The sequence below is a fragment of the Cygnus olor genome, chromosome Z (genome assembly GCF_009769625.2).
Source record: "Cygnus olor isolate bCygOlo1 chromosome Z, bCygOlo1.pri.v2, whole genome shotgun sequence".
Taxonomy (NCBI): domain Eukaryota; kingdom Metazoa; phylum Chordata; class Aves; order Anseriformes; family Anatidae; genus Cygnus; species Cygnus olor.
In genome coordinates, this window is record NC_049198.1 from 2,808,266 (window position 1) to 2,835,492 (window position 27,227).

General features: G+C 53.0%; 1 protein-coding gene across 17 annotated transcripts in view; it reads right to left on the bottom strand.

Moving 5' to 3' along the window:
• CTIF (cap binding complex dependent translation initiation factor) overlaps positions 1–27,227 on the bottom strand; it is a 135,623-nt gene that overhangs the window by 86,248 nt on the left and 22,148 nt on the right. For 4 of the 17 annotated variants that reach the window (XM_040540555.1, XM_040540552.1, XM_040540556.1 and 1 more), the window contains 4 exons: positions 20,097–20,309; positions 16,163–16,246; positions 5,119–5,241; positions 507–580 (listed from right to left, as the gene is read on the bottom strand). In XM_040540555.1, coding sequence (XP_040396489.1) covers positions 507–580; positions 5,119–5,241; positions 16,163–16,246; positions 20,097–20,276 — 461 coding nt within the window. In that variant the 5' untranslated portion in view covers positions 20,277–20,309. Of the gene's footprint in view, positions 1–506; positions 581–5,118; positions 5,242–16,162; positions 16,247–20,096; positions 20,310–21,095; positions 21,118–27,227 lie in introns of those variants that run through there. The other 13 variants (XM_040540559.1, XM_040540558.1, XM_040540560.1 and 10 more) reach the window with 4 other exon arrangements.

The following is a 27,227-nucleotide window of genomic DNA, read 5'->3' on the forward strand; positions in this document are numbered from 1 at the left end:
TATGATGCATCATGACGCAGCATACACCTTGCTAGCTGCACTTGCTTTTTATAGCAAGGGGGTGTTGCAGCAGATGCCGGTCCAGTCCATGCAGTGCAGATGCTCTCTCTGCTCTAGGGGCCTGGAGCAAGTCCCAGGTGGGAACGCAACTCCCGCAGTGCTTCAGGCATGGCACACAAAGGCATACAACCAGACAGAAAGCGTGTTTCACTGCTCAAGCTGGGCAGCACACTTGCTTTCCCCATGCTGAAGCAGCAGCTCACAGCTGCCTCAGTCTCACCAGAGCAGCTCTGAGATGCCCACAAATAATCCTATCGGTACCTTTTTCAGATGTTTGGGCTGCAAACCTCTCCTAAGCAGACACGATGCTTTGGGTAGGTAGTTTGTGCTTAGCGCCACGGACTAAATGGTGAGGAGGAGCGACGTGAGGCCAGCGCCCAGCTGGGCACCCCCAGGACGGGCACACGCACAAACCCCCCTCTCAGAGCGCTTTCAGATCAGCTTACCTGAAGGAGTCGAAGGTGTTGGCAGCCCAGATGTCGGTGCCCAGCATGTCGAGGGAGCCCTCCTTGTTGCCATTCTAGGAAGGAGGGAGAGGCGGTTACTTGGCAGAAGGTGCCCAGCCCTGCCCAGCCTGTCCCGTGCCAGCCAGGAGGTGGCACAGCTCCGTGCCCAGCCTTGCCACCTCCACGCCAGCCCAACACAGCCCCCTGGCTCCCCACAAGAGCACGCTTTGAAGGCAGGGAGAGACACACGGTTTCGGCCTTTGGGACACAAAGCTGTGGATGACGCAGAGCAGACAAAGCGTTGGTTGATGTTGGCCCCATACTTCTATGCCCCCTCCACAGTCAGCGTCGGCACAAGACCCACCTCCAAGACCCACCAAGACCCAGCGGGCAGGTTGGCATGCTGGCCACAAAGATGCTCAGCATCACAGGAATACAGGCTGCTTGAGCTGGGAAGGGACCTCTAAGGGCATCCGGTCCAACCAAGGTCAATAAGGGCCACCTAAAGCCAGTTAGTTGCCCACGGCCACGTCCAGATGGCTCTAACATCTCCAGGGGTTGTCACCAACAAGCACAATGAAAGCCAACCATGAGCGATGCACAATGCAGAGCTGCCCAAGGACCCTCCAAGCACCTCTGGATTTCACCACGGTGGTGACTGCTTCTTCAAGGACTCACGGTGACACGACCTGGCCTTGCTCTGTCAAAGTCTCATGGTAAGACATAACCCTGTGCTGAAACTCCTGCTGGCAGTGAGGACTCCAGCTGCCTGTGTCCCCAAAACCTGGCGTTTCAGAGGGGAGGGCACACGGTGCATGCAGGCTGTAGGTGTTAGAGGCTGGGAGGAATTGCTAGGAAGCTGCTACACAAACCGTCAGAAAGCATGGTGCTGAGCTTGCAGGAACATTTTTTTATCCCCCCGAGAAGCAAAAGCCTTACAGTATAATCAGACGGGAATTATGAGAAGCCTCCGATAAACCACAAAGTGCCTTTAATTTTGCAGTGCAGCTGCTTTTTGCAAAAAGAGCAACTCGAAGGAACAGCATCCAAAGCAGAGACCCCAGACTGCTTCTCGTCCTTCATAGCCCCTTTACACACACCAGCCTCCACGTACCCTCCCCGCAAGAAGCAGGCTGCCCTTACTGAAGTATTCCAGCCCAAACGGTCCAGCTCTGGCTAAAGCAGTGCTGCAGAACGCGGCTCCCAAACGCTCCCCATCCTACGATTCCCAGGGGACACCACACAACTGGACTCTGCCAAAGCAATTCCAGGCTGCTTTCGGCCTCAGCACAGGCACAAAAAGCAGGTTTGTCTCCTCATACCCATAACACCCTCATAACAAGGGCCCATCAGGTACTGAGAGCATCTTCAAAGCGGCCAGCCATCACAAGCACGAGTGATTATACGCACTACCCTGCTGTCGTATTTCTGGTGGCTCTCCTCAGGGCTGCTGTTTCCAATGGGCAAACTATATTTACCACGATCACACACATAAAATCATGATAAGCTGTCATGCAGACAACAATTATCATCAAAGATCAGTATGAACAAATATTTCTTCTGCCCACATACAGCTTTCCAGAAGAACTGCTGTTTCCAAATATTAATAATAACCGAGCCACTGGAAAACCATAAAAATCTGAATGCTTCTCCGTGAAGTCCCAGACCCCAGTTTGCCATGAAGTAAGGTGCCGTTTCCCAGCAAGGACACACATTGTCAGTGCACGCCACAGGCAGATTACAGAGCCATTCCCAGCACAACAAACAATTTAGATGACAGATACTCAAACAGGCACATTGCTCCCTTTTTTTGTTGTCTCCTTTAAGTGGTGTATGGATTATCATTTTGACCTCCAGCGATCTGCAGGTCAACATGTCTGCACAGAAATAAACTACGAGTAAAGTATAAAACTCCCACAGACAATTATGGAAGCAGAGACTTTATTTTAAGCAAACGTAAGCAAAAATTCTCTCACCAGGGAGAGAAATTAATTCTCTAAATACTTAAAGGCATTGTCATGCAGCATAACGAAAACAGAGACGTCCACGTCTTTACAGCATCTTTAGTCTTTATTCCTTCTTTGGTCTTCACCCAAAGAAGAAATACCTCTTCCTGCAGACAGATTCATTTCTCCTCCCATTTCTGCAGACATTGGATATTTTAAGTACCCGTTAATGAATGACCTACCATAGGATGTCCTAGGAGTTCACTATTGTGGCTCAGGGAAAAAGTGCGAGAGTGTGTAACCAGTTGCAATGAGGATGAGATAAATCAGCCACAACAACTTTAAACAGCCAAAAGCTAGGATAACACGGGAACGGGTTCCTAATGCAACAGGCTGTGTCATAAAACTGTTGCCAAAATTCATCTCAGCGCCCCTTCTTGAGCCCTGAGACAAAGCAGTTAGCAATAAGCCTCCGGAGCTCTGCCTCAAACCTGTCTGGACGTGGCTGGGCCAGCCCCGATTCCCAGCAGCTGGTGGGAACGCTCCCTGAGAAGTGGTGCAGGAGGTCAGATGGGTGCAAGCTTTCGGGCAGTGGCTGGATGCTCCCACCCCAACCGGGCTGCAGCTCCCGGCCCTGCCACGCCACGTCCCCACCACCTCTGGGACATGCTCCAGGTGTCGGCCTGACTCCACAGGGACGGCGCCGGGGCCGAACGATAACGCAATTTGCCATTAAGTCGTGAAGTCACCGCGGCCGTTTCGAGACAAACGCCCTTGCCACCCACGATGACCGCCTTTATCCCGAAGGAACAAAGTCCAGGCGAGCTGCCGAGGGAGTGAGCAGCGCCTCAGGCAGGCAGGGCATTTGCTAGCCAGCTCCCAACCTGGCGCTGGGACTCTACAGTCAGGCTTTAAAAAGGCCAATTCTCGAGTCCAGGGGAATAAAATAAAAAAAAAAAAAGTATTTAAGAAAAGAAGTTACTTGCTGTCAGTTCCCCCAGGACTGCAATTATAACAGTGAGCAGTTTTAACTTGAAGCTCCCCGTGACCCAACCCTCAGCTTTAGATAATAATTTTCACTGCGAAGGGGTCAGGACTGCTAAAAATTAATTAAGCCACTAGGAATGATGACTGGGAGAGACGGTGGTGAGAACATCACAAGTGCTCAGAGGCATCCCAGCTTCGGTAAGGCAGCTCCTACCCCCAGGATGGTTTAAACACATTTTCATAGCCTGTGTCCTGCAGACCCGTGAGCATGCCCAGGTGCCTAAAACCTGCACCCCTCACCTCCCAGCCCCTGGGAGTGCACACACAAGCAGGGACGGAGCATGCCACCAGCCCCGTGGACTCCGACTGTTCATTTATGCATGCAACTTCAGCAAATTCCCCGCAAAGTCGGCACTGAAATGCGTGCGGCAGCCTTTCAAAAGCCAGCTCAGTGTAACACCGGTTTCTCTCGCCACTCCTCATTACCACTCTCCAGCAAACCACGACAAACACAGAACCATGCTCATCACCCCACGATTGCAACAGCAACTCCTCACCATGCTTTGCATTGATGTGGAACAGCACCAAGCGGTCGGCTGAGTCTCAGTGCTGTCTGTGGTATGTATTCAGGGATTATCCCGTGTCATGCTACTTTTAAGAAGGATTTTGAAGTTGTACAGATTCCCCCATGTTTCCTCCTTTTCAGCTGCCTACAACCCGTGAATGCATTTGGTAAAAAACAGAGAAGAGCCCATAGATACTGAGCTGTCTGAAAAGGCTCTGCTTGAAGGCTTTTTGTTGAAAAGCACCAGCTTATCAAAACTGAGAAAAACACAGACTTAAGCAAGTCAACGCTACCCCTGGTCAAAGACACAGGGGTATGTCGAGCCTCATTCCCCCCACAAAGGTCCATGGTTTTCCAGCAACAACCCACTTCTGCAGGTCAGGGAGGCTGTGCCTTCCTCCGTCCCAGCCCCGATCTCCGCAGCACCACTCACGATTTCAGACTGCTTTCTCAAGCTCTCCAGGATGCTTGAGATGGATGGATGGACCAGGAACACTAGCCCAAACCTCCCAAGCCTGTCCTCCACTTCTGGTACAACCAGTGTTTGTGTGTGCAGAAGTAGGTCCCTGCTTGGATTTCAAGCAGGGAATGGCCCCAAAAACCAAATCAAAAAGCAAATTCCCCACGGATTTTGCATGGCAGGAAGGTAACTCCCCTTCTAGCCCTGCTGACGGCTCTCACGGAAAGCAGCTGGACTCAAGGTCATCATTTGTCACTGCCCACGTGGTATTCAGCCATATACCAACTTCTAAAGAAGACTCGCCAAAAAAAATAATTACAGGCATCTCTTAATTTCCCCGAATAAAAGCACTCCAAGATTTCAAGTGAAAAAAGCAAGATTCCTCTGCACTACGCCAGCTGGCTCGAGACCCCTTTCCCAACAGCAAGGCTCTCACCACGCTTGGACATCCCTGGGGGCTGAAGGACAGGCAGCTACATCCCTCAGCAGCCAGGCTGTGCACGAAGCAGGTCGGTCTGGCAGGCACACCGCCCCACGGCCGGGCACTCGCACCCTACATGTAGGCACACACACAAGCCAGGCCATTGGCAGGACGCCGGCGACGAACGGCAAGCACAGGACGCGGTTGGCTCTCACCGTGGCCACCAGGAGTACCTTGGTCGGTTGCCTGAACTGGCTGCTTCCGCCGCGGCTGCCAGACCTGGATCCAGACCCACGTCTGGAGCCCGACCCCGGCCGGGATCCTGCGCTCCCACCGCTGCTGTGATCCCACTCTTCCTGGAAACAACAAACAGCCGGCTTTAGTTTAGGGCAACGCTGTCGTGCACCCACAAAAACCACCGAGCTGGCAGAGCTCAAGCCTCCAGGCCACGTGGAGAACCGTGCCCATGCCTAATGGCCCTGTTTGGGGGTTTCTTTGAGCCCTTTAATAGGACTGGATGAAATCTGCTCATACTTACACCTTGCAAAGAGATGGCATTGTGGGAGGCTGAAATAGTGATAAGATTTGGCTCTAGTGCCCTAGTTAACTAGAGTACGCATGGGCAAAAATAATACTTACCTCCTATAGCTTCATGATGATTAGTTATGCATATTCAGCAACGCTACATCCTCTAAAACTGCTTATATGTCCTTAATCCCCTCAAAACCCAAATCAACTCCTCAATTTGCAGCCTTTCAGTACTTAAAGGGTTCCTATAAAAAGGATGGAGAGGGACTCTTCACTGTGGGGAATGGTTTTAAACTGAAAGAGGGGAGATTTAGACTGGATGTTAGGAAGATATTCTTCACTCAGAGGGTGGTGAGGCACTGGCCCAGGCTGCCCAGAGAGGCTGCGGATGCCCCATCCCTGGAGGTGTTCAAGGCCAGGCTGGATGGGGCCTTGGCCAACCCGATCTAGTGGGAGGTGTCCCTGCCTATGGCAGGGGGTTGGAACTGGATGGGCTTTGAGGTCCCTTCCAATCCAAGCCATTCTATGACTCTATGATTTTTTCCCTCTGCTCAGCCCGCAGCTGGAGTCCAGCTATCCATACACCGGAAAATACTTGGCGCTCACCAGCCTGATGTTACCTGAAAATACTTAACCAAGTAACTCTTTTTGCCGGTTAAGGGCTTGTCACGTTAAGGGCCTCACGTTCTCCTTTCCTCTCATCACGCTTGTCCTGCTGTCAAACACGGGCAGGTTTCTTGTTCAGTCAGCAACCCCTGGGGCAAACTGAGTCACCCCAAAACCAGAATGACTGACCCAACCAGCCAGGCTTCCCCAAACAACACAGAGGTGCTTGGGGAGAAAGGGCTTTTTGTGTCAGGGTAATTGCTCCTACAGCCGTCCTCGGAGGCTTGCAAAAGACTTTTGAAGTGACCTGCGATGATTAAAACACCCGAAATCACAGAGCAAGCAACATTCGAGCTTCTGGCTTTGAAAATGTGGGAAGTGAGAGGGGCAGTCTGTGTTCCCGGTGTGAGAGCTGGCGTTTGGTTCTCAGACACACGCTGGGGTTACATGAGTGCTGGCACTGCCACCACTACGGCAAGGACAGGGGCGCCCTGGCCTTCAGGAGGCAGCAGGACCCACTGCAGTGTAGGACATGGGTTTCTCTTTGTAAGTCTGGGTCGCTGATTCCGGAGGATTGACCCAAGGTGAGGGACGGGAGGCAAAATGCACCCCGTTTCTGCACTGCCCCCACTGCACCTTCTCCAGCCTCAAACACAGCAAGTCCCCAGCAAGCTCAAACATCTTCTGGTTGCTGCAGCCTACGAGCAGTAGCAACTCTGAAAGACGGGGAGGTCAGCTCATTTTCAGGCTGCATATAGATGAAAATTGAGGAATTGTGGTTATTCCCACAAAACGTTGCCCTAACGGCAGAAAGCACCTTTCCTCCCCACCACAATTTGGCAATCCAAATATCCCAACGGCTGAGAAACACCGAGTGACATGAAGCTAAGGGAGTTGTTAAATTGGCATGGAGGTGGAAAAAAAATAACAAAAATCAGCATGAACTGAGAGACACGGGGAGGTGGCCACTTTGGGAAGCCCTGGGAACGAGCAAGCCCTGCAGGCATCCTGGGAAGTGAGAATAATTCGAATTTGACACAGGAAAAATACAAGCACCGACTGAAAAGGCGGCTGGGAGAGATGACTCTTCACCACCCAGCAGTTCAAAGGCTTAGCTACCAGTTTACTGTATCCTACATACTGAGCATCTTGCTCATCTACATCTGAAAAATGTCTGTGCCAAATGCTGCCATGGGAGCGAGCCAGCATATGCACCCTTCGCTTTAAAGGAAATGTTGAAAATAAGCACTGCCATTTGGTTGTATTTACCCAACTTTTGGTCATGGTTGCCTGCAGACAACCTGAAGCTAGGCAAATGCCAGAAATGTGGCTGGCCCCAATAAAACCCCAGTGAGAAACAGGGAGATTGGTGCCATTGTGCACCGACGTCTGAAGGCACCAGACAAACCAGCAGAAATGTAATGAAGCACTTGGGTAAAACCATGGATATTGCTCTTACTGAATGTGTTTGTCTCCTGGCTCTAACCCATGGCCTGGGGCCCTTCCCTGTTCACAATTCCCCACCTTCTGTGCTTTCTGCCCTCCTTTATCCGTCCCTCTTAATATTTACATTTAAAAATAAACTAATTTAAAATAAAATCCGCAACCCCTGGGAAATTTCAAGAACTTTTGTTGAAGACAGTCTGATCGAGCGCAGCCTAAATACATCATGCTCAAACTCACCGGCACAGCCAAGATCAGGATTTTACCTGACTTTCTGACTAATTGACCAAGCTGAACAGCTCTCTGCTGCTACCAAAGCAAAAGCTCCTCCACCAGCACCTCTCCTGGGCATTTCCAGCAGCTTTCTGTTCTCCAATCAAGTCTTGTGCTCTCTGCAGTCCTCTCTGCAGACCTTTCTGTGCGAGCAGCGAAGCTCGCACCGAGCCTCACAGGTGATGCTGGAGGAGCATGCAGGTAGATCTTCCCTTAAAAACCAACCATGCAGCAGCAAAAACCCTCCACCAGCACCGCCAGGCACAGCAAAACCCTCCTGCTGCGTGGCGAGACGCCGCGGTGTCACCCTCCAGCCAGCAGCACGGCCACCGACCTGTGTCCCATGCATTTTTGTTAAACTAACACAGCAAGGTGCACGAATAAATTTGCCTGATAAAAACCTCAAGAAATGGCTGTAACGGCACAGAACTCCCTCCCTTGTCTTCGCCTCCTGCCAATCCAATTCTCTCAAATCCAGCCCCATTACTCCTTGCTACGCATCCCCAGAAGACCAAGACTCTCCTCGTCTCTTCCCACACCCCAGAGGCCCCTGAGCTCTTGCTCCCAGCTCTTACCCGGACCCCAGCTACCTTTCTAGGTCCACACTCACCGCCAGGAGAGGGGACCTCTGCACCAAGCTCTGGGGCCTGGAGGCAAACATCGCCCCTCCAGAGCGCGATTCCCAGCGGCTGCTCTCATCCATGCAAATCCCTCTGGCCAAGCTCTGCACCCCCTTGGGAACAGTGAGGCTTCCGCACATCAGCGTTGCCAGACACCCTCCTTCGGAAACTAGCTGTCAAATCTAACATTTACATTTTAATTAGCAATAATCATATGTTTCACTTACACTGCAATTTTCACCTTTGCAGCTCTTTGAGGCATGAACTAATTAATCCCGATCCCTCTGCCAGCTCAAGACTTATATCTTTCTGGTGCTTCAGTGCGAGTTTGAAAATCTCATTTGCAGAAAAAAAAAAAAAAAAAAAAAAAGGATAGCTTTCCCTGATGAGCAGGCAATAAATGGAAATGCAGAAACCGCCCACGTGGAGATAAGGACGGGCAAAGTTCGCTCTGCTGGCAATGCCACGAGTTGTAAGTGGCCTGAAGACAACAGTGCATTCCTGGAGGGATTCCTGGTCCAATTTACACAAAACCCCCCAAATTCGATGCACAACACTCTCAGGCTCAGGTAGGCCAGAGGAAAGGGACTTTTTGTGACACAAGAGCGTCAAGTTCCAGGTCTGAGATGCCACCCAGCAGTTGCGTTAGAGCAACATCTTCCAGTTGGGCAGAATTTTGTCACCGGACTCCAGGTGTTTCAGGCAACATCTCCCTGCTCTTCTAGACCTGTTCTGGAACATCCGTTCCAATTTTTCTACAGGAAAAAGAAATATTTATAATAGAAATAACGGTTTTAATAATTTTGAACACAACTTTTAAGAAAAAAGCTATAAAATATACTGCAAATCTTTTAGTTGGAACGAATTTCCAGCTTCTTTATTCTCAGTGTATTGCATAAAGCTATAAAACAAATAACAAACAAAAAAGAACAGAAATTTCACCCTTATGAAAATACCGTGCAGAAAAAACAACCACATACAAAAGAACACGTAGATATACCAACAGAGATTAGGAAACAATTCAGCTTCCAAGGAATTTGTGTCTTGAGGTGGAGTGTCTCTTGACCGCTGGGGGTACCAGCCACAGAGCCACACTCCTGCCCTCTGCTATGCAAGTCCTCTGCAGAACACCTGAGCCGGGAGAACCGAAGACCTAAACAGAGACCTCAGCACAGGCACTTCGGGAGCTCGACCCCCCAAATCCAGGCTCCTAAGCACACTGCAGCTGCCCCCAGGAAGCCTTATGCTGGTGAAAAAAGAGTGTCCTCTGCTCCATCAGGGTGCCTGCAACCAACAGAGCTTCGAGGAGGAGCTGAGCCACGGGGCCGAGGTGAGGGACACAGCAGCACCTGTGTTTTGGAGCTCTACCAGTTTCTGGCGGAGCATTTTGAGATGCTGCAAGGATGGGTGAAGAACAGCAGAGAACAACCCCCTGCAGGGACCGGTGCCCAGACCTCCGACCACCTCTGTGCCCGCAGGTACTCAGGGATGGGAAGTGTCACATCACGCACTCAACCTCAAACATCTGTTTTTTGAAGCGGGTTAAAGCTGGTGAATTGAAACAAAAATCCAGCAGAAAAAACAGCCCCAGATCTTGGCAGCCTCCAACAGAGATGCTGATGGGTGCCTGCAGCAGGGTCACTTGTGCCAGCACAAGAAGGTGTCCAAGCATCAGAAAATAGCATTTTGCTCTGCAAGTCTCTAGCATATGATGATGAGCCATGGGGCCAGATCCAGCCAGCACTCAGTACTGCAGCTTTGGTACTGTGTGCTTCTCCATCAGCCACTCTGGCTCTGTCCTCTCATCCCCCAGGTATGTGTCCACCTTCCCTGGTCCTCCCCAGCTATGGTACCTGCTCACTGCTTTGGTGAGGGCACAGCAAGACACTTGGCACAACTCTGGACAACATCACGAGATGTGTTAGCCAAAGATGTGTTAGATGGCTTGTTTACCTGCATGGATGAAAAGGAGATGGAGCACTGGAAGCACTCAGGATGGCATCAAGCACTTTGTGCAGGCCACAGAAACCCATCAGCAAGCCCTGAGCCTCGCAGGAAACAGCTCCCACCATCCCTTCCCCGTGCAGAGGGCACAGACCTGCACAGCACAAGCACCGGGGGAAAGCTGGCTGTCCCCTCCTCCCGCTCTGCCCATTCGGCACAAACGGTGGCTCAAGGTGATGAGACGTCCTCCAGCCCAAGCCACCGATGACACCAGACCTTGACAATGCCTTCCTCCATGCTCTGTAAGCAGCACCACTTCTTCTAAAGCTGGCAGCAAAGGCGAGAAGCATTTCACTCACAGCCCTTCCGACGCCCAAGGTGGGCACCGAGGAGCAGCCCTAAAGCTACGTGCATCCCACAGACTCCCCTGCTCCTAAATCCTTCCAGTCTGAGACGGCAGCCTAACCGCACGAGTTGCTTCAGAACTTCTCTACATAATTCTACGTTCAGAAGGGCAGAAGATTAGCACTGAGGTGGAAATCACGTTTCATTTACCACCAGCCAAGGACAGCACGGTGTAGGCAAACACAGACACAGCCCCTTAGTCCCCTCCTGGTGTGAGCTGTGCTCATTGCAGCCCGCTCTGCAATTAACCCCATTTTGCAGAGCACATCTAGCCCGGCCCCAGCCTGCAGGGGGATGCTGATGTCCTGAACTGAACAGCCCCGTGGGCCAGATGATGAACCTTGGGGGTTTCTGGCTTACTCTCCTCCCTTCCTTCTCCACACACCACTGATGCACTGCCATGACACAGATGCTCTGGACAATGAATATCACCCTTAAAGCAGCCGTTGAGCTTGTACAGCTGAAAAGCGGAACCAATCTGCCAGGAGAAACACCACAAAATATAGGAAGTGACAGAGCAAAGGTCCATCTAGCCTTGCATCTTGTGTCCACCGGCAGTCAGCTGCAGATGGGAATGGAAAGCGCACGGACCCAAAGGTCACAGTGACCTCTGCCTCCCATACATTCTCGGTATATTCATGTCCCAGATGAACATGGATGTTGAAAAACCTGGAGAGCACGGAGAGCATAAATCAAACAATACACGGCTGTTCCTTTTTAGAGGGCGCTGCTGACTCACAAGGCGGATCCCAAACACAAGAACCAGAGAAAGCTACACCTGTACATCAGCTAAACGATTTAATTCCTTTCCCAGCAGCCCTCCTCTCGGACCAGAACCGAGCAGGGCTGTGCTCACTGTACGGAGGGAGTGTCACAGCAGTCACAGACAGAAAGCCATTACGAGACGGGTTTTCTCAGGGCTGCTCTTTGATCATGCGCCGGTCACCTCACTTGGAGATTTAATTTATTTTTCTGCGAGGCAGGGCTACAACAACCTGTTTTTCACTGGCACAGCCCCAAAGTCACTCCCTGCCTTTCGCTTTCTCTTTCTCTGTTGGAAGTGAGACAAAGACAACTGCTGTGTCTGTCTGGAGCCACTCGTCCCAGGAGCTCCTCAGTAGGGCAGCCACAACCAAATCCAGTGGGAAAGCCAAGTCAAAGGCCAAAAACACACCAGAAAATCAAATGTTGGTCCTCACTCTACCTGAGGATGACCGGCATGGAATAGCTAGCCACAATACTAGTCTCCTACCTGCCAAAACTAGGTGACAACATGCACATTTTACTGCCTGTAATACGCAGCATTTGGCACCCTGACAGCCTTTCTAGCCGTGACTTCATGTGGTTGGAAGCCAAGTGCTCATCACCGGAGGGGGCTTTGAGGTTCAGGTGAGCCACACAGAGTGACCTACGGGTTTTAAGGGGGTCTCCTCCGATCCCACCCCAGCACAGCAGTCAGACACCTCCCTGTGTGCAGGCAGGTGAGATGTCCTCTCCCTCCAGCCTGAGCTCACACAGCATGAGGCCTGTCCCGGGAGGCCACCAGCACAGCACTCAGCAGCTAAGTCACGGAGACGAGGTCTCACGGGAGATTAGCTTTGCTCTGGTGGAGGTGTGGTAACTTCTCAAGCTTTTATTATTAGCAAGGCTTGGGTGCAGATACGCCAACAACACGGGCTTCTGCTCGGTGACGACGGGGGACAGGCACCGCGGGGAGGGACGGGCCTTGCCAGGAAGGGGTTTCGGCCTTCCCTCTCCCTCCGCCCGGAGAAGTAGGATAAACCCTCATAAGCTCTGGTTTTTGTTAGTGCCCTTTCCATGAGAGGAGCCTGGGATGGAGCTGCTGCCAGGCCTTTCATGTCCGACAGCCCCGCTGGATCCCTCAACGCATACCATACCGGCAGCCTCTCGCTTGATGAATTGCTCTCAGAAATGTATCAGCGTTTCCTACTTGCCCCACAACGGGAATGCAAATAGAGTATTTATATAAAATCTTCCCACTAGGTCTTTTTAGGAAAAAAAAAAAAAAATCCCAAACATGAAAAGATTTGAAATGCTTCCATTATCTAAGCCTCCCTCGCTTATAGGGGCAACGCGGAGCGCAGGCAGGATCCAATGCACACCGAAGGAGTGGTTCTCACCCCACAGGCTGAAGGACCTCTGGGGGGATCCCCAGCCCCCAGATGCAGCAGGGCTTAGTGTTCACAGCAGGGAACGAGGAGAATTAGGGATGAGCACAATGAAATTATGAGACTGGGCTTTTCTCAGCATGCCAAGAGTTCCCAAAACGTATGCCACGAGGTCCTGCGTGAGCGCAAGTTCCACGGTGTGATCCTTTCCTCCTCACAGACTGCCCAGAGAACAAAAAGGACGTGAATTAATGGTTTCAGGGGAAATTTTCACCATTTCTAAGCAACTGCAGGGTGCTGGCCTAGGGGCACTGACCCTGATAGTCTCACAGCTGCTAATAGCAGCTGCCTCAGCGAGGAGTGTGAGAACAGGACACGTGTGGGGTGGTCTTTCCCAGAGATATCAGAGAACCTCAGGGAAAAAAAAAAATTAGGAATATCCTGGACTGCAGGTTGCATTAGGACACCTTATTATTACCCTTAAACAGGCACATTGCCCACAGAGTGCTCTCAGCCCCTTGTGAACCCACTTGTACAACATCCTATGGATGCTTATACACACACACAATAAATATGTACAAATGTTTATATAAATACACAGCACACCCATACACTGTTGGGGCAGGGAGGGATCTCCCTTTCATTTGCCTTAACATCGCTAGATACTAGAGACAGCAGCTTCAAAGGCACCAGTACTTAGGATGCTGAGGGGGGTTCCAGGCATCGGCTCCCCTTTAACCTTTGGGAAGCCAATTACTTTTGAAAATATGGCCCTGGATACTCCGCCTTAGCTGAAAGGGAACAAGCTGCTGAATACATTTCCAGGACTAACCTGGATTTCTAAACAAATGCCCTTTCCAATCGCCAGGGTAGAACAGCGCGAGGTACATCGCGGTCACCGACACATAACACACATTTTCCACAGTAGCTGAAGCCTCCAGGAATCTCACATCCAAGTATTTTTCAACTAAAACTGGAGCCTATTGCACAACATGCAATACAAAAATCCCAGCTGGAAATAAAATATGAAAATCGAGAATTCTATTTTCCAAGAAAAACTCTCAAAATCCATAAAAAATAGCCGTGAAAAAAAGTTAACAACATCCCTTGGGAAATAATTAGCAAGCTTTTTTCCCTGGCAGGTTGGAAGAGTGAGTGATAATTTACATGCTAGACAAACATCTTATTAAGGTGTTTTTTTTTCTCTCCAACGTTTAAAGCTACCAGTGAAAAATCCAGAGCCAGAAAGAGTAATAAACTGAACTGAATTCTCACCAGCAGTGTTTCGCTTGTATATCACTAACAGAAAGAGAAATATTGCCTGGACAGAAGAACAATAGCTTGCAGCTCCTCTTTGGTGCCAAGGAAAATTTGTTACTCGCTGTTAAAGGAAGCCCATCATGGAGAGAGATAATTATTAGCTCTGCTGCAGGCTGGGAGAGAGCCCAAACACCGGGAAAACAGATCAGGAAGCACAGCTCGGGCATACACAGATGTTATTTGTATATACAAAACAAGCTCTGCATCAGAGTGGATCAAAAGGGTTTAACGCCCAGGGAAAAAAAATAAAAATAAAAACGGAGAGAACAAAAGGGAGCAAGGCAGAGTGCAGATGAAGGATGCCCCGCTCATGCCGGCAGAGCGATGCAGTGCACGGGGAGCCCCGCCGGCTCTTGATGCCATTCTCTGACGTTCCTCACGGGGGAAAAACCCAGCCCTGCCAACATCCCCGGTGGCCCCAGGAGGCTTGGAGGCGGCGGCGAGCCTCCCACCTGAATCCCAAGCAGCCAGCCATGGTGCCACGCGGCGGTGATAGCAGGGAGGGAGCCTCGCCGAGGCTCTGCTGCGGCGCGTTTCGGCAATCAAAGCTGCAAGAAGTCGAATCCCCCGTCACGTCTGCCAGCTTCAGAGGCTCGGCTGAAGCGGCGTCTGCGTACAGCACGCACCTTCCCGTGCAGTGAGGTCTTCCTGTCTTGTCTTTGGTACGTGCAGATGTTTGTAGGCAGTAGGATGGCAAGCAGGGCAAGAGCACCGAAGTCTCTCCAAAATGAGATTTCAGATGGGATGAGCTACCTTGCCCTTCCCTTCCTCCTGCCTGCCAGCTCTCCCTGCCCTCTCTCTGCTCTCCCCTTCCTCACCCTCAATGGAAAGGGATTTGTTAGCTTTGTCCCAGTCCCTTGGTGCTTCCCCTGCTGTGGGAGAGGGAACCCAAGAGCCCCAAGGCCAGAGCCCCGTCCTGCAACTGACGCTGCTGGAGGATCACCCCTAAAATATAAGGATATATTTAGGAGCTGAGAAGGTTGGCCTTATCTCACAGGGTTTTGCACTCCTTGCTTGTTTCGTGCCATGATGTAGATTAAATTCCTGGTTGATACACGTCACTGAGGTACATATGATCGCCAAAACCAACTTACACCCAGCTTCCACTAGGGCTACCAACGCCAACGCAACGCGGGTTCTCAGGATTTGGGGGTTTGCTCCTTTTCCCACCTCACCCTCCCACCGACGTGATCCTCTTCCCTGTACCACCACCCCTGTGTGCAGTGAACGTCCCAGCAGACACATAACCAAGAAACACAGCTCCACAACACTCCCTTATCTCAGCAACATCTCTGCTTCCAGCTCAGCCTTCCTGCTCTACGCAGCTCCTGCATACCGGTGTGATGAGGAGCTCTTCAGAAACAGATGGCACATCCCACTTTCTTTTCTTTATTACCAGAGAAACACGTTTTTGGATGGAGCATCCATCAGCACACTGGGAGGCTGCTCATCTCCCATGGCTTCTGTAGGTGTGGGCTTTTGGAAGCAGACACGAGGGATGAAGTCTCTCACTGCACACCTACATCCACCTGCAGCTCCTGAAGGGCAAGAAGCCGAGTGCTCCCCTGGGATGTGTCGGGGAGAAGCCCGCTCCCTGTGCCCCAGGCAGTGCTCCTGGCTGGGAGATGGGTCAGCAGCTCGACACACGCTCCTCTGGTCCCCAGCACCCAAAACCTGGAGCAGCTTTCTACCAGAGCTTGCGGGGGCATTGATAAACAGAGGCTGGGTGGCACACAACCACACACACACACACAGGGGTGCACGAAAGCCAAAGGATGAACGTGCAGCCACGTCCCAGCTACAGCATCCCAAAATGCTGCTCCTGAAGCGTGCGAAAGCAGACTCTCCATGCTTGGTATCCACCAAGCCCACTGTCCTCTAAGCCCTCCAAGAGGAGGAACCACCACAACGCTGAGCTGGCAGCACGGGCAGGCTCAGTGCCCCCCGGGGGAGACACAGTAGAAGAAGAGAGGCAATGCCTGGGGAGGAAGAGCTAAACACAGCCCTACCTGATTGTGTTCGTGAGACGACGAGCCCTTCCCTCTGGATGGGGAACAGCTGCCATCAAGCTGCTCACTACAATCCGCCGTCCACTGTAAAAGGGATAGAAAGGCATTGTGTAAAATAATAGCCGGGCAGGGGAAACTGCTGTGTCAGCCCACAGCACGCAGCAAACACCGTCCGGGCCAAGGGCATCACCGCACGCCTGCGGGTAAGCGTGTTTTCAGGAGGGACTGTTGGCAAAAGGCAGCGTGACTCGTGCCCCTGGCTCTGCCGGGACACGGCGCAGCCCCAGCCTTCCCTCCGCGGCACCATCTCTTTTTCCAGAGAAACAGGGCTCCCTTTCACAGCGAGGGATGATCTCAAAAGCTTTGGCTGGGAAACGCTCCACCCGCGGATGGCAAACGGAGGAAAGATTCACGAACAATTGCAGGAAACTCCCGGAGAAGCTGTCACCACCGAAAGCTGTGAGAGCCATCCCCGCACACCAGCCGCGGTGCCGCGGGCAGCCGAAGGGCGCTCTGCAAGAAAAACACCCCCTGCTTTTCCCTGCAGGCTCCAAACCCGGTGGCCTGGGGCCAGCACAGCCTGCCCACCTCGGCTGCACCTTTACAGAGGATGAGGGGGATCAAAAAAGGCGATGTTTTTATTTTTAAATGAGACGGAAAACAGTGCTGCAGGTTCAGCCAAAACATTGCGCCACAGCTGCAGCAATGCATCAGAACGTTTCAATTTGGGGCCATTTGACACCCACTCCACAAGGAAAAAGACACCTAAAATCATTTTGATTTCCCTGCCACAGCTTAGACCAAACCTTTTCGACCATTCCCATTTCTGAGGTCTTTCATCCTGGGACTGTCACCACGTGTGTGGCCTCATCCCATGGAAAATAATAATAATAAAAAAAATGGGTTCCATCCAAACAGCAGAAACAGCAACCAACCGAGAGCTTCCTGGCAGGCACGGATGAAGCCATGGAATAGGACGAGCAGTCAAAAAGCCACATAAAGTGATCCCCGTGTTGGAAGGGCCGTGCCAGGCCCTTGGCAGGCTGTTATAACCCACCTCTGCCTCGCGCTACCTCTCTCATGGGCTGCTCCCCCGACTTGCAGCCCCTGTTGGCACGTCGGAGCCTTCTGCAGGGCTCTCTGGGCACAGGGAGCAGCTATTTGGGATGCAGCACCTGATGCATCCCCTCTCCGGCACGAGGAAGCATTACTGCAGCCACAAGGAAGCGCTCCGGAGAGATTGAGGAACTTGCCCCAAGTTAAAGATTAAGTCGCCGGCAGAGCCTTGCAGTTGAAACAATTTTCTTGGTCTCAGTCCAGCGCCTCAGCCATAAAGCCATCCTTTCTCCTCTGGCTCTCACTGAAAGGGAGCCTGCTGCCTTCAGTCAGGCTGGCAAACCAATGCAGCCCGAGCTGGCTCCATCGCAGTTACTCCAGCAAGGGGCAGGATACGTGCCTGTTTATGGCTTGCTCTGATAAGGAGCAATCAGGAAGAGAAAAACAGAAATAAACGATTCCAGATCACTTCTTACACAGATCTGGGCTATTGGGCAGGTGGGGAAAGCAAACACTGTTTGGAGACAACAGGTAATTCCTTCTTAGTCCATCCCTGAAAGCACGGCTTGATAAAAGCAGGTGATACATCTAGAAACTCAGCCTCACTTCTTGTCCCATGTGCAGCCCTGAGTAATGCAAAATACTGCATTTCCCTGGAGAGTCACACAGAAATCTTATTTCCACATAGACACCCATCATCTGAGGTACAACCACATCTAGCTGCTTAACTTGAGATGCCTTTAAAAGCAGCATAATTAAAAGATTCAGTGTTCAAGTCTTCTGTTACTATTTTTCTTTTAAAATAAAATCTGATTATCTTTCAAGGCAGTATCCCTAGAATTGACATTAAAAAAAAAAAAAAAAAAAGAAAAGCAGCTTCTTTCATTCAGGCAGGCCATGGAGAAGAGTCCCCATTTTCCCCCATTTCCCACAAACACAAGATGAATCTGGTTGTGGCAGCCAGGGGTCCACATCTTAACGTAAAAACTGTAAATGGGCCCTCACGAGAATTAGCAGCTTTTGTCCTGAGGACGCAGAGGGGGACGCAGGCTCCAGGGCAGAGGTTTGGGCAGACCAAACCCCATTTACCAACCACGCTCCCATCTCACGCTCAGTCCGGGTGACAGCTTTTAAGTGGGTTCCCGATTTCATTTACCTTTTCCTTTACAGGAAAGGGCAAATCAGGATGAGAATTTTCCTGCTGCTCAGAGTTAAGCCTCTTCTGAATTGCAAAGTGGTTATAAAACTTTGTCTATTAATTTATTTCTAATTCAATAGCGTTTCTCAACTTGACACGTTAAATAAAGCAGCACTTGCCTGTTTGACCTGATGCCCCTCCAAAGCATCACTTCAAACGCAGCCATTTTCCAGCCTGGGGTTACAAAAAAACGCACCATTGAAGTGCTCGGGATCACTTGATTTTTAAATGTATTTTTCCCCACTTGCAATGTCTTTGATCGTCGATTCGCAAAAGACCGCTCTTCAGCAAAACCTATTCTTCAGAAGGTTCCTTTTGCTGGTGATTTCTTCACGGCAATACATAATATATCACGTAAAGCACATCCCATAGCAAGCCCGGCTTGGGAAGAGGTGCCCTGGCCCCCCTGCAGCCATGGGGCAGAGGGAATCCCGTTAGCCACACGGTGCCAGTGACTGAGAATTGCTGCCCAGTCTTGGGGCAAAGGGCAGGGACTGCGCCCTCCCGCAGGACCCTGCACCCCATCCATGATTAAACACCTCCAGTCTCTTCTGGTAAGCCCTGGCAAGGCTCAGTGGGAATTGCTTTGTTAGTGAAGTGCCCCAAGGAGGGAGCGCCTATCCTGGCTTCAAGCACGTCGTTCTTACCCGGTCCCCAGGCGCAGCATGCACATGGTTTATAGCCTGCACCCGTTCTTCTGCCACCCTGTAGGGCAGGAGAGCAGCGTGCCCACCATCCCACAGCACGGACCCAGGCTCACTGCAGCCTCACGAACCCAAGGGCACGGAGCAGAGCCCCCCCGCTCCCTGCACGAGCCCCGTGCCATTTGGCCATCCCATCTGCAGGAGCGCTGGCTCCATGATACGGACGGAGGATTTCCCTTGGGACAACAACATCAGTTCAGGAGGTTTAATTTCTCCTCGTGTTGGAGCTAAAAAGCCAATTTTTAGAGTTGTTTATTTTTTCCTCCTAACGACACCACCAAACCTCATCTCCCTTAAGCGATCGCTCTCATTGCTGGGTATTTGCACCCTCTGTAGCAGAGCAGTTTGCTTCTCCCACACAGCACTCACAAAGCAAGCAAACAGGTTCTTGTACCAATTAAAACGTGCAGCAGCGTGACACGCTGTTAGGGGGCACGTGGGGCTTTTGATTGCCTTTAGCACCTCTGTCTCTTTACTAACATCCCCATGCACATGGAGAGAAGCAGCATGGGCACATAGGGATGTGGGAGCGCTTCTCACTATTTGGATCCCTCCCTGCTGGGTCTCTGCAGCTCTTCCTAAAGCTGACGGGATTTTTTGGGTGAAGCAGGGTGCTGTTTGGGTCAGACTCCACTCGCATGCACCCGCGCCCAAGGGACAGCGTGGAGGTGCCACCCCAACAGCACCCACCGCTTCCAGACACGTGCGCCCTGCCAGCCCCCACGTGCAGGGCAGCCTCTCACCAGCATCCTTCACTTGACACAGGAACCCCGGAGAAGCCAAAAAACCTCAAGGCAGACCCCAAGCCCACTTCGTGACAGATACAAAACACAGTCAGCAGAGCTGGGGAGTCCTCGCACCTGGCTGAAGCGGAAAGCTGCCCCAAATCCATCATTTCACTGCGTTTCTGCGCTAGGAGAGCTGCTCTGGCATCGCCCAGCCCCGCAGCCCCCCTCAGCCCGCGCTCCCCACCCACCTGCGAGATGTTGGACTGCGTCTTCTCGCTCTCCCCGTCCCCCTCCGTCTTGTCGGCGAGCAGCCCCTGCACCTGGTACTCCAGCACGTAGCTGTCGATGAAGCGCTCCAGCTCCTCGATCTCCTGCGAGCGGCTGCTCCCCGCCTCCGAGGAGGCCGACGCCACCGACGAGTTTTCCATCACTGCAGCTGGGACAGCGGGAACGGAGGGGGCCTGGGAAGGAAAGAGGGTGGAAATTGAGTCCTCGGCCACCTGCTGAGCTGTGCCTGCCTCTCCCACCGGCACAGACGCCCCCTTCTTCCTTCACAAGCGTTCTTCTCCCACCGGCTCCGAGGGACTCCCTTTGCGATACTGCACGGGGAGGCACACGGTACAGCCTCCCAGAGCCACCACGTGCAGCAGGACTCACGGACACCAGCAGACCCGCTCCGGCGCCCCGGCTCACCCTGCACGGTCACGTTCAGAGCCTCAGCGCATCCACGAGCAAGAGGCCCATCTTGTGATCCTGCACCTAAGGGCCACGACAACGTTTGCCTATCCTCACACCCAAAGCTGCAGAAAACCTCTATAAACACGCCCAAGAAATTAACAAAGCTTAATTTAGAAGCTGGCTGCACTGGAAGGGGGAGGATGACGAGCTTCGGGTTGTGGCTGGGGAGGTGAAGCTGCAAGGCTTCTCTAGGACCGCGGCAGTGAGCGAGGTGCTGAGTCAGCAGCGCGCCTGCAAGCGGTCCAGCGAGGAGGTTTGGATGTGGAGGTGAAACGGCGATCACACCAGAACCTATTTTTAAAGCCTCCGCCTGTTAAAAATGCATTAGAAAAAGGGAAAACATCCTGCAGAGCACCACGGCGCGCTCTGCATCAGCCGGCTGGCTGGCAGCCCCGGAGGAAGCCACCGGCGATGCCGTGCCCCGCGCAGGGACCGCATCGCCCCGGGGACGCTCTGCCTCCGCAGGGATGCTGCTCTGCGGGGGGCACAGGGACTCCGGGGGCTTGTACCTGCAGGTGTGGCCGATGCCAGGGGACTAGCAGGTAGCCCAGCCAGGATGCATGCCTTCAGAGCGGCAGCAGCCGTGCGGACCACCACGTGCTCTCTGTGCAGATCTTAAACGTGTTCTTACGGGTTAGAGTCAGAATACGAACAAAGGAGGAAAAGGCTGTGCAAACACAAACAGATGCAGGTACCGAATTAAACCACCGGCTCTCAGGGCTTGGTTCAGCCACCTAACTGTCCCAACGGCCACCCGTCCCTCCAGTTCCTGCTCCAGGAGCACAGCCCTCTCCTAAAAGCGCACATGCAGACTACTGCTAGCACAATAAGAAGCCATTACCCAGGGGCTTACGTTACAAACCCTACTGGGAGAGTAGGATAGTCTCGTTCGGGGCACAGATCACCAAGGAATTAGGAGCTGTGCTGCAAAACAAAACCAGAGCCCTCTGCATTCCCAGCAATAACGCCCGCCCCTCTCCAAAGCCACCACATGCGGACGGATGCACCCCCGCGTACTTGTACGCCTCTGCAGGAGATGCCAGGGACTGAGTTCAACCCCCTTTTACCTCCTCTGATCCATAGAGGAAATTAGGAACTTCGGCAAAAGATCCCGCAGCCGTCCCTCAGCCAGTGAGTGAGGACGTAAGGAGCCCAGCAGCTGGCACCCAGACCGTTTGAAGGGCGTGCATCTACTGAGGGGAAGCCGCTGAAACCTCACACGTAGCATCACCGGTAAGGGCGGCTCTGAGGGCATTCGGGTGGATCCTCCTGTGGTCACCACGTGTGCCTGCCCAGTGCATCCCTCCCAGAATACTGATCTCCTTGGAAAGCCTGCCAGCTTTGCTTTCTGACAACAGGCCACCTCCTTCACGTCACCGAGATGCCACCTCCCCTGGCGCAGAACGGGGCAGCTGCTGAACAAGCCACGCCGCCAGCAGGGCCAGAAATGAAAGGCACGGGGAGGTCCTGCCGTGGTCTCCTCAAACAGGAGCTGCACCAGGACACCTCTGCCACGATGACAGCGGCCACGGAGGCTTCCTCAAGAGAGACCAGGGTTTACACGACTCCCAGAGCACAGGGGGGAGCCGGGAGCCGCCGCTCACGCATCCAGCGGGCGATGCCGACCCCCCAGCCCTCCCTCTGCCTCTTTCCTGGGGTCTGAAGCAGGATGGAGCAAGCAGCCCACCAGATACTCAAACACCACCTTCCTCCCCGAGCCACCGTGCCCCTCTTCCATCACACGACCAACAGAGGAGCTTCCAGCCCATGCACCTGACCGTGCAAGGAGGCTACTGCACAACACCGAATCACTGCTTGCACAACGAACCCGATGCTCCCATGAAACGCCGGATTTTGTGCATGCACACTCGTGTGAAGGACCCGCACGGCTGCAGGACGAACCCACGGCGGGTCCCCCGGGAGGTCCCCCCCCCTCCCGGCACTGACCCCGGCGGGAGCTGCTGGGGCTGCGAGCAGCGCCTCGTGCAGCCGCAGGCTCCTCGTTAATCACACGGCAGCTCCGCATCGCCCAGCCTCCGGGGAGCCTTGGCAAATTAAAAACGGAAGCGGCACGGGGAGGGTTGGCAATTACTGGAGATCGCTCGCTACCGCTGCGAAATAAACATGACAAAGTCTGAGCACAAATCTCCTGTAATGGCAAACATGTTTAGCTCCCCCAGGCACCCCAGGAGCAGGCTCCGGGCATCCTGGCCGGCAGGCGGTCAAACACCAGCAAAAGCCCCAGGGGAACATAGCCCCAGTTCCCCTGACTCAGGAAGGCAGGTGGCCACGATGAAGGACCATCAAAGAAGGGCCATCAAAATTAAGCATTTTGCACATAATGCGAAAACTGAGGAACTTGCTGCACGGTGTGGCCGGGGGGCTCTGCGCCATGAACCCATCGACGCAGCCCTGCAACAGCCACAGGAGTGGAACCACACGGACGGAGCCCTCCTCTGCCCCGTGCCCTGCTACTCCAACAGCCCCTTCTGGGGAATGAACGCGAAATTGCATCAACCGGCTGTCAGCTACTTCTTGTGCAGCTGCAAAGCCGCGTGGTGTTTGCACATGGCTTTGAGCATCCAGGGAACAAACGCGTCCCTATTTCTGTGGCTGAATGCCGCTCACACCTTAAAGAAACCACCAGGCTTTTGCACCTGGGATGGGAAGGGGCATTTCCGCATGAACTAAGCAGGATTTAGCACCAGAGTCTTGCAGCGAGGCTCGTGCTCCTCCCTCCCTGCGGGTGGCGGGGTGAGGAACCGGGATCTCCTGCCGCACGGAGGGACACAGATTTCATCCCTCGCCCTCCCCTGCTCCAGGAACCGGTATTTACAGCCTGGTTGGAGAGGAGTATAAAATTACCAAGCAAAATCTGAGTGAGTCACATGCCATCCGGAAGGGAAGAAGAAAAATCTGTCCCCAGCTCGTGTAATTTCCAGCTCCCGAACTCTTTCTCATCTGTCACTTCGGAACAATTGCGGCTTCATTTGGAAACTGCCGAGAACGAGCAGTTCTGGCCTAAGGATTTCGTCTGCTCAAGGAATTATTCCCAAATGTGCCCAGACTGTCAAAAAGGCTCATTATGTAGATCAATATCACACATTAGCTCCCGAACAAAATCATGTGGCATGTTAAGAAGGAAAAAAAAAAATAAATAGAAAAATAAAAAAAGAAGAGCCCCAGAGAGCGCGGAGCCCCGGCGGAGGGCATGCTTCTCACCCCTTAGCTAATTAGTGCCAATTATCAAGTGGAAAGCACCAATTATTAAATAGGAAGTGCTAAAGAAATTGTCAAGACCTGAGCTGGAAGCACAGCACGTCCTGGAGGGCACGGCAGTGGATGGAGGTGCCTGCGCATGGGGAAGGGGATGGCTGTCACCAGCTTCGAGCGGGGCTCAGCCAGCAGGGCCCCAGGGTGACCCGTCCCCAGGGCCACAGCAGCAGGAGAAGGCTTTCTGCCTTTTTTTTTTTTTTTCGGGTGATGCTGGAGGGCACGGAGCCAAGGGAAGGTCTCGCTGGGTCGCTGCCCTGGGATGCTCCCCCATGTGCCCACCAGTGCTTTGCGCATTTGCGACAGGAGAGATGGACTGAGAGGGAGCGGGTTTGGCCAAAGTCACAAAGGGCAGCAAACAAGCCCAAACCTCGTATTTTAGACATTGCAGGGTCTCCAGCAGAAAGCTCCAAAGACGAGTCATTTTCAGGACCTCCGTCTCCCTAAAGGAAACCAGAGCTCGGCAGTGGAAGCGCCCCGTGTTTATGGTGATGAGTTACCCCCTGCGCTGGGTTTAGGATCGTCACTGCACACAGAGCTCCCTAGAGCAGGTGTCCGGGCACTGACAGCAAAGCGAGCTGGTCGACAGCTCATGCTCACAATAAAATAAATGACCAACAAGTCGTGGTACGTAACCTTTATGCGATTAGTCTGCGTGGAGCCGGTGTGAGTCACGTAACGAGAGGCACCAGCACCCCGCGGGGCCGTCGTCGTCCCCCCGACAGCTCTGTGAGGGGCTGGAGCCACTGCTGACGGGCTGCTGTCACCAGCGTGGGTGTCAGCGGAGAGGCACGGCAGCACGGGCACTGCCTGGCCTTGTGGCACTGCCTGCTGCTCCCAGGTAACTCACGGCTCCGAGTTTTCTGCGTCTGCCCTTTAGATTTCCCTTCTGACCCCACTCCCTATAACCGGGCTTCTTGGTCAGAGCACGCTGACCGATACAGCAAAAGGTTAATTAATATCCAAATTCAGCAAAAGGCTATCCGTTGGACGGATGCAAAGCCATGCTTTGGACAAGGGGCCGAACTAGAGACCCCCTGAAGTCTTCTCCAACCCGAATGGTTTTACGGTCCTGCGAGATGACGTTCAAGCACTGCACCATTCATCCTCCTCTGCTCTCTCAGCCTGCTTCATTCTGAGCCGTCTCTCCCATTTCAGAGAGTCTTGATCCCAGTTATCACGTAACCGTCTTCCCCACCTCCACCAGAGATGTCCCAGCGCTCCCCAAAACGTGCCCGGGTGAGGGCTGGTTTGGCTGCCATCCTCAGGAAGCCTTTTCACGCAGGGCTTTTTCAGCTGGTATTACGGATTTCTGGGCTTTGCCAAACTCCGACAAGTGCAAGATGAACACGCTTGGCAAAACAAAACCAGAAAGCAACCACAGGCTCAAAGAGGTGCCGCTGCTGGTTCCTGCGAGCCCTGGCTCCCCACATGAGCCACTCTGGAGCTCAGATGGTGACCCTTCCTCCTTGCAGGAGCCACCTCGGGACGGGAGGCAGCCGGCTCAGTCTGGACCAATTCAAGCCCCCCAGCAAAGCTTTGCCCTCCACGTCAATGTCTAACTAAAGTTAAACCTTCTCCCTTTCCAAAATTAACCCCATCCAGCTACCAGACAGGGAAGCACCTCCTCGCTGCCCGCTTCTAGAAGCCACCAGGACGTTTCCACATAAACACAGGGAAGATTTCCACCTAGACACAGGTAAGGAATGTCACTGCACAAACAGCCGCCACCACCGTCACCGTGCCCACCACCGCCCCAAATCACCGTTTCTCCTAGCGGCACGACAGCGCGGAGCACCAAAGCCCAGATGCACGGGACATGGATCACGTTGCTGGTTGTCCCGTCCAGGTTTCTCGGGTGGCTTTTGAAGATCTCCGAGGAGGGGGGACTCCACAACCTCCTAATGACAACCTCCTAATGGGGCAGGTGCCACGGGACCAACCTTCCCCACGCAGTACGGGTGAGTCACGTCTCAGCCTCCCATGCCCACCACAGCAGGAAGGGAGCAGGTTTCCCACCTCGCCTCACCCTCGAGGCAGGTACAAACAAGAGGTTTTGAACAAAAACCCTAGGCCACATTCAAGCAACAAAGGGGCTGATGCCTTCACAAACCGAGCAAAGGGATGTGCTTGTGAGCTCCTTGGGGAGCAGCCGTCCCTCGGACTCCTGGTGGCACAGTGCCTGCCGCCCAGGATTCCCGACCCAGAGGTGTATCCTATATGGTAATTAACAGGGAACAACCTCAAATCTCTATGATATTTTCCTGTCTCCCTGTCCTTTGTCAAAGCACAAAGGCTATAAGCTCTTGGGGTCTGCAAACTACCTTCCAAACCTTTGCCACAAAGCCCAAGCCCTGCTCGTTGTTACCACAAGGCAGGGAACCAGCAGCAGAAAGAGTCTATAGATGTGCAAACCCATTATTATGACTTAGTAGTGATTAATAATAATTATATATTACAATGAAGTTAATAGCTGTTATTTTAAAGAGTGATCTAAATGGGGTTCCTCCTTTAGCCCTCCAATTGCGCAGTTTTAGCCTTAATCAGCAAATAAGCTCAGGAAGAACGAGCATTTTTGGGCAACCTTGGTGTTCATCCAGCAGGCAGGGCCGAGGCAGCACCCACCCAGCAGACCGGCCGACCCCACAGACCTGCCCACGGCACCAAGCCCACCTCCAAAAGGTGCTCCAGGCTTGCGTTCACCTTGGGGAACCAGCTCCCGGGGAGCAGGGTCTGCAGCCCTATGGAAACATCGTACCCCGAAGTGAGGAGCGGGGTCAGCGTGTCCAGAAAATCCTGGCATGACAACCTTGTTAGCCAGAGCGCTGCCCACACGGAGATCTTCCCCAAACCAGTCCTTGCTCCTTGCCAGAAAGACAAACTGTCCTCCCAGCCACGAAGCCAACAACTGCAAGCCTTCCTGATCCTACCCAAGGCCCAGCCTGGTGGCACGTCAGCCCTAATGGCAGCTGATAATGCTGTCAGCAGCTTCCACTGAGCACGCAGAAAGCAAATGACTGCCTCCAGGCTGCCTTAGTGCATAAAAAACACCATTCTGCTATCAACTGGTGGCAGGTGACCCGACGCAATCACGCAACCCACGTCCAACTTCGTTTTCCATATCGAAGCACCACCCTCAGGGAGCGTGCTGAGTATCTGCTGTTCCCATGGACATCTTGCAAAGTGATCCCACAGCTCGGGGTGAGGACAACTGAAGCTGCGGGATTCAGGCTGGGCAGCTTCTCCTGGGCAGCAGAGCCACCCACACAGCACTCCCGGGCTTGTCCCTAGCACCCAAAAATCGTTTGCAAGGTGCCCGCAGCGGTGGCACAGCTTAGGGCCGCCCTTGACGCACCTGGCTCCAGGGC